General features: G+C 34.2%; 1 protein-coding gene across 1 annotated transcript; it reads right to left on the bottom strand.

Annotated features, from left to right (window-relative positions):
* On the bottom strand, window positions 1–5,034 carry LOC110094833. Its single transcript, XM_028699421.1, has 6 exons — window positions 4,669–5,034; window positions 2,750–2,989; window positions 2,529–2,660; window positions 643–762; window positions 477–563; window positions 1–405 (listed from the first exon to the last, which is right to left on the bottom strand). The coding sequence occupies exons 1-6, from the start codon at window positions 5,032–5,034 to the stop codon at window positions 1–3; spliced, it is 1,350 nt and encodes a 449-aa protein (XP_028555254.1).
* Window positions 5,035–7,409: the final 2,375 nt, after the last annotated feature.

Genomic DNA, 7,409 nt, shown 5'->3' with positions numbered 1-7,409 from the left:
CTAAACCCATTTCTTTGCCGCAGTCATCATCTTCTCTTCCTGCAAGTTTCTCCTTCGATACTTTTTCTGATCTGTGATAGAAGAAGCAATCTTCCTTGGTCTTACCGAAGCATTTGTTTCATCTTTCATGCTCACACAATTTTCCTTGAAAGGGCTCATTGCTTTCTGTAGCGTTGAGACAGAAGAGCCCATAAGCTTTGTTATATCAAGCTTATGAAGAATTTCATTAGTTGGAATACATGAAAGATTCACACCACCCTTCTGAGGAGAATCAGAGTCTGAAGATGATGGGCTAGTGCTGCTCATATCATAGAGAATATTGTCAGTCATAAGCGGTGGATGATAAGTGGTTGACTGTGAAGAGGCCCTATATGATGGTCTTCGAAGCCTCGTGAATTTGACAATCTGCAACAAGTTTGCACTGACGCTAAGTTTCAGTAAAACATTGTACTTTTGAAGTTTATGGAGGGTCTTACCTGTTGCTCTAAAAGCAGCATATCCTTTTTCAACTTTGTGATTATCATGTTTTTTCTTCTTATAATTTCTTCCAGTTCTGTAATCCTCTATTTAAGAAGAAATAAAATCAACGTAAGAGAAAGGTTTAACAAACAGAAAATGCAGAATTTTGTATTAAAAGACAACCTTAGAGTAGGTAACATTGGAAGCATGAGCAGCAGTTGTCAGTTCCTTAATGGTGTCGTCCTTCTCTTCACATTCCTTTCTAAGATTGTAAAGCTCCTGTTCGGTTGCCAATGTGCTCAGCTGTACAGGCTAACAAATTCAAAAAACAATTGTTATAAATTATTTGGTTATGATCCCCAGTTATCTCAAAAGATAAATATGCATCAAAAGCAAGTGAAGATCAATTTATGTGTTTAGGAAAGAAAGTAAAGAAAAGACGGATGGATTTGAGAAATTTATCCTCGTCCAACTTCACCTAACTCATCTACAGTCACCGACCAACTCGACACCTATACCGCATTACCATCGATTGATGGGAGAACTACATGTTGAGATTTAACTCCTCCCCACTTTTTGAACCCTATAAAAGGAGGGGGAAGGGGAAAATGGGGTCTCTGGATTTTTTGTCTTGGATAGAGGAATGAAGTCCAACGGAATTCTAATTTTCATCACTAAGAAGAGTTCACACATTAGAGAGAAAAAGGAGAAAAAAGTCAAAAAACTATGATCATCAAAGAAATATCCTTAATGCCTTGCATTATTCCTTCTATACAGCACAAGCTCTATCATTCAAAATCTACTGTTTTTTCTCTATTCTTGTATTCCTGATTTGGATAATAAAGATTTTGCCTAATATACATTTTTCAAACTCATTCTCTTTCATATCCTATACTCAAACTTTATTACATTCTCCCTAGCAGCTTTCAACTCACATGTGAAGGCAAGTACTGTCAATCATCATCCACCGAACTACATAGGATCCAACAGATCTAACATATTTAATATTCTAACCGGTTCATCGAAACGTCAACATTATGTGACCAAATCATTTAAGGCGATTCTCTCTAGTCTTATTGACACTAGAGCTACTCCAACCTTTTTATGTATATAATTGTTTTGCATTTTGTCTCTAAGAGTAAAACAACTCATCCACCTGACCATCCTGCTCTCTTTAACATAATTTTTTAAAAGATTAATGTCATGATTATTTGAAAAGTTTTATGCTGACTGTCGACTACCTAACACAACCCTCCACTTTTCTCATCCAGGACATGGGACCTGGCAACAGCAGTTTATCCTCTTCTCTTTAACACTTGACTTAATTTTATGCTTCTCTTTTAATGGCCAACATTCTACGCCGTAAAACAATGTAGGTATCACCACAATCTTATAGAATTTTTACTTAAGTTTGAGAGGTAGTTTTCTATAACACAACATGCCCAATGCATTCATCCACTTCAACCATCCAATTTGAATTCTACTAAATAAACATTTATGCAGCATAAAATTAAGCATACTATTCTCTTAACATTTTATATTGTTAATGCCATGTCAAGCCAAATACACCATGGTATTATGTTCTATTATTACATGCCAGCCCTCCACACTATCTCCTGTAAATTAGAGCTATAATGGAGGGCAAAAGTTTTATGCAAAGAATTATGATTTGCATTAGATGTGAATAATGTGTATAGTTTGTACTTTGACTTATGTATAGACAAGTACTTGTGCCATACATTAATATAAAAGCTCTTGTCTAGACCAATGCACAAACATTTTCACAAATATTCTCAATGACGATCACAATGCTGCAAATAATATAGTTGTTGACAAAATAACATAAACCAAAATACAAGGATTGATAATCCATGTCTAAGCGAGAGGAACAGTTGCGGAAGACACAAATTTGAATAACAAGATGAAAAAAGGAAAAGAAGAAGAAGAAAAAAAAACAAAACAAAACAGATTGACAGCAACAGAAATAAATACTAAGCACTAAAACTGGCCAACCAAAGGTAATTTATATCTCATTCGTGAATAGAACAAAAATGTTTTAGTTGCCTCACCTGAGTATCTACAGAAGATGCAACACTCCAAAAATCAGATAGATCAGACATTCGACGTTCCTCTTGCTCAGTTACTATCTCATAATTCTTCTCGATAGATCTTTCTTTGCTCGGCTCAGTCATGCAAACATCCTATGGACAAATATCGGTTAGATATTATTTAATCAGAAGCATCAAACAAGAAAATAAGTAATCACAAAGCCTACTGTGAAAGCCTGTACCTTTGCTTTAATGGGTTGGTTATGACAGATAGGAAGAATGCCATCATCTAGGTTGAAATGAGCAACCCGACTACTGCCATGAAAGAATTTAGCTCCATTTTTCTTTAGCATTTCTGCAATAGTAATCTGCTCATTTTTGAACGGAAAGTTGCAGCCTGATGATGGAGAATGATCTTTCACAAAGCTCATTTGCTCCAACAAATTATCAAGTTTCATCTGCATGTTCTTTAGCATCTCATCCTATTCATGAGATGCAAAAGGCTAACAATTCATGTCTGTTCTAAGAAAAGTATAGCATCGGAAGAAATTTATTCAAATGAATGACACATAATTCATCCTACGTCACATGCGGGCCGACCATGTATGCTTATAAATTACAAGCAAGGAAAAACCTGATGCTTCAAATTCAAAAAAAGCCAAAAACTTCGATCTTGCTCTGAACTAGAGACGAAAAGGACATCCGGTGCTATATAAAAATCGCTGCAATATTTAAAGAGGTATTTTTTGCTGATTACTGCCTTTGATTTTTTTTTTTTAATGTTGAAAGAAAATTTTGCAATCGCATGGCTTCAATTTTATGCCCACTTGAAGGGAACGAAATTCCCAATTATTTGAGCAATCAAGGGGCCATTTTAATGCCCCATTTAATCACATTAAATTTAAAAATATATTTTAGATCCCAACACCAAAACGTGTATGGATAAAAATCAACATTGATTAAGCTTGAAAAATCCTCTTAGGGCATTTCCAACCGAAAAACTCAATTATCACTCCAAAATGCAGTAATACATCAAAATACAGGAACTCGTCTTCAATTGAATTCTATTTTCTAACACCAAAAAAAGAATGTTCCTGATATATTCTTTCCCATACTTTATTTTATATATTTTTAATCATATATTTATATAAAAAAAACATTTGGTGGGTGAACAGTGGCGTATAGCGGAAAGTTTGGTGTTCGGCTGGAGCGACCGAACGACGTCATATATATGTTTTACGTTCGACTGGAGAAGGCCTTAAGTTCTCATTTAGCTGCAAGAAGTTAAATAAATATGATATGAAAAATGATAAAATTTTCTTTTTCCTTCACTGATTTAGGTTTGCTAGAAATTAATGCTCACTCTAAGACTTCAGTTAAAACTCCCTCAAATATAAAAATTTTGGTTTGGCATATAAATGAATAGAAGAACAAAATGATCATTTTTTAAAACATGCTTTCCATTAAAAAGCTACAAATTATTTAGTTAAACTCTTTTTAAATATAACAATTTTAATTTAACAACTAAAATGAATAAAAATAAAATCCTCAATTTTCGAACATACTTTAATTCCTGCAGGCAACCAGGTGAGTCCTAATAAAAAAACATATACTGAGCTGATATAATTATTAAATTTTCTTTCAATGGAAGTAGGCTGGAATCAATTAAAGAACTGGATTGCATCAAAGACGACTAATATCTATGAATAAATCTGAAATACATTCCTGGTAAGCTCAACAATCAATAAGAAAAGAAAATGGATTTTAGGGACTAGCGCGTAATCTAAAATGTATGCATTCAAAAACTGCTGCTGCGAGAAATCCAACATATTTAAAGCCTAGTCTTTGCCCTAACGCATCACCTGCAGGAGACGTTGAACTACTAATTAAAAAAACAGTTTGAGATTTCTCTCAATGGAATATATTTAAGTAATTGCGCTGATTATAGCCACTTGAAGTCATTCGATCCGATTAAAAGCTAAGCAAAATTTATTTATAGGCTGGCTTAATCTGTTAATTTCATTATAAATTTAAGGGTTCTTAAAACCGTCCTGACAAAAAATACATCAGATGATGGTGTTGCAATTTTGCTTATTAGAGACAAAAAAAAAAAGTCAGGTTAATGTGTATTGAAATTGATGAATGGATTTTAGAGACTAACCCTAACGTCGACAGATTGCTGAAGCTGCAATATTCTCCGTGATCGCCTACTCTCTGCAGAGGAAATGGAGACTAGGGCAACGAGGAGGACGTGGTGGAGCGGCGTAAAGAGCTCCCAGGCCACAGCTTCTGCGGCACCCAGCCCCTTACCTATGGCGCGGGCAGACGTGGCCTCAGAAGCGCCTACGAAGTGGGACTGAAGCGAGACCCAGGCTTGCCGCCGGCGATCCGAAATGATAGGGCGGTCCGGTTCTGCAAAATGGCTCAATAGGCGAAGTGGGGATGGGGAAGGAGGGAAGGAGACGCAATGAAATGCGACCGACGCCGCGACTGGGAAGAAGCCGTCGGTGGCGTAGGCAATGGTCATGGCGAGTAGGAAGTGTGCAGAGGAGGTGGAGCAGCGAGAAGGGAAGGGGCGCGAAGAAATTATGGGTTTGATGTTTCAAATGTTTGAAAACGGGTGTGGAGGATAACACGATTTTGATGGGATTTACAAATGAAATAGTGCCACGTGGCAAGACGGTATTGCTGTTCGAGCGCCTTTCATGGCATTTGTCCTTTTAGACAATAATGAAAATATGTTTATTATTCATTTTATTAGGATTACTTTAACAACAACTTTAAGACCAAATCTTTTTTGCTTTAGTTATGGATGATCTTAATAGACATTTGCAAGTGGATGTATTTTGGTGTATGTTTTTTTGCTAATAATATTTTTTTTTGTTTATAAGACTATAGAAGGAGTTGACAAAAAACTTGAATTATGGTGATCAATTTTAGAGTCTAAAGATTCTTTTTTGAGTAAATCTAAGACTGGATGCATGCAGTGCAATTTTAGTGGTAATAGATCTAGTGGGGGTATTGTGACTTTAGGTGATAAGGTCATTGAAAAGGGTACATATTCTAGATATATCAGGTCTATTATTCAAAGCAATGGTGACTTTGATTGAGATATTATTAGTAGAATTCTCGTTGTATGGTTGAAGTGGAGAAATGCATTGGGCTATTGTATGATAGGAAAATAACCATCAAACTTAAATGAAAATTTTATAAGAAGGTCGTGAGACATAATGTTTTATGATGTAGAATGATGGAAATTAAATGAGGAGCCTAAAGTTAAAGTCTTATAGAGATAAGGATGATCAGGTGGATGAGTGGTTTTATATTTAGAGATAAAATGCGAGACGAGTATATACATGAAAAGGTTAGAATAGCTCCAATGGAAAATGAGATTAGAGAGAGACAACTTAGATGGTTTGGTCACATAAAATGTTAGCTTGCCATGAGAGTAGATATATTAGAGTTGACTTATGTCAAGAGTGGTAGAGGAAGTGCTTAAAAGACTTGGTTAGAAAGTATTAAGAATGACTTTTTTTCATTAGATTTAAATGAGAATTTGACTTTTAATAGGGCACAATGGAGAAAAATGATTCATGTAACTGACCCCACGTAATAGGATAAAGACTTGTTGTTATTGTTGTAGCGCGTTTTATCATCTTTTGTTATAAGCTTTTTTTTTTAGTATTATATGTTTGTGGTAGTGTACCTAACATTATAATTTGTTTTTCTAGCATGTGTGTGCAATGCTAGTATTCAAAATGTGCATAAAAACATTTCAATAAAAAATAGGTCAACCAAGTTATATTGTTATCATTAAAATACTATCATGATGATATATAGTCTAATAAAGTTAAAATTCTTCTCCTATTTCATTAGGCAAACATGCTTTCATAACATATATAACTCTTGGGTTTATATAATTCCTAAATTTATGCCTTCTAAAATTTTAAATTTAATTCACAACATAAGAAGTCATAAGATAAGATAAAAAAATAAGCATAAACAAATTTGATAAAACTTTCTTCCTTTTTTATTTTATTTATTTAAACCAACATTAAAAGAAATACATCAAGAAAACAAAATAAGTATAAAGTACAAAAATATAAATAATGAAATAGCACCCTTTATTGACACCTCAAAGAGGGGATGACATTGAAAAAGAGAAATGGACACTGAATCCAAAAATAAAAATCTCATACCTTGAAAGAGCTTTATTCAAAAGCTAGAAAGTGATAGATACCATTTTTAAGCTAAAAAAATTTGCTGTGAAACCAAGATCGATCTTCTTCATGCTTTTGTTTTTACTATCTCCTATAGTTCTCTTATTATTGTCACTGAATATCCCACCTTTTAGTTTATTGTGATATGTGCTCATTAATCTTTGGGTTAAGGCAAAGAAGTGATCAGTCCAAGCATCCTTTTGATAATCATAGGATGGGTATGAATAAGAGCTAAGATGATTAAGAAATAGGTGTAATTTCTACTTCTTTTTATTCAATACTATCATAAATTTGGAACACATGCTTTTAGTACTAAAGAAGATGCGAAATGAATGGTCAGTAAATAGTGCGGAATATGATCAAGTTGGCCCAAATAGGTTAGGATGTATTTAACATCTAAGAGATACCCTTTCAAGTAGCCAAAGTGTTAAGTTTGGTCAATACTTAAATTTTGGGTCGTGAGTGGAAGCGAGGTCTTGATATATTAAATTGACAAGCTTGAAAAATTAAATTTGGTGTGTTAAATAATAATAGCTAGTTATATAAAAGAGTGGGGTGATATTAATGCGATCACCAGCTTTTTGAATAATATTATTTTGAAGCATGTGTAGATAAGATGGATGTTTTTCACATGACCACTAACTAGCATTTGATGATGGGGTAGAGGTTGTGACATACAACT

This window comes from Dendrobium catenatum, unplaced genomic scaffold (genome assembly GCF_001605985.2).
Source record: "Dendrobium catenatum unplaced genomic scaffold, ASM160598v2 fragScaff_scaffold_1284, whole genome shotgun sequence".
In the NCBI taxonomy this organism is placed as follows: Eukaryota; Viridiplantae; Streptophyta; class Magnoliopsida; order Asparagales; family Orchidaceae; genus Dendrobium; species Dendrobium catenatum.
The sequence above is the reverse complement of the archived record's forward strand: the minus strand, read 5'-3'. Positions and strand labels throughout refer to the sequence as shown.

Excerpts from the sequence above, each read along its gene's own strand:
- LOC110094833 (XM_028699421.1), bottom strand. The coding sequence starts at position 5,034 with ATGACCATTGCCTACGCCACCGACGGCTTCTTCCCAGTCGCGGCGTCG. Across the intron at positions 2,990-4,668 it reads AGCAATCTGTCGACGTTAGG|GATGAGATGCTAAAGAACAT; the intron begins GTTAGTCTCTAA and ends TCTCATGAATAG. Across the intron at positions 564-642 it reads CCAATGTTACCTACTCTAAG|AGGATTACAGAACTGGAAGA; the intron begins GTTGTCTTTTAA and ends CTTCTTAAATAG.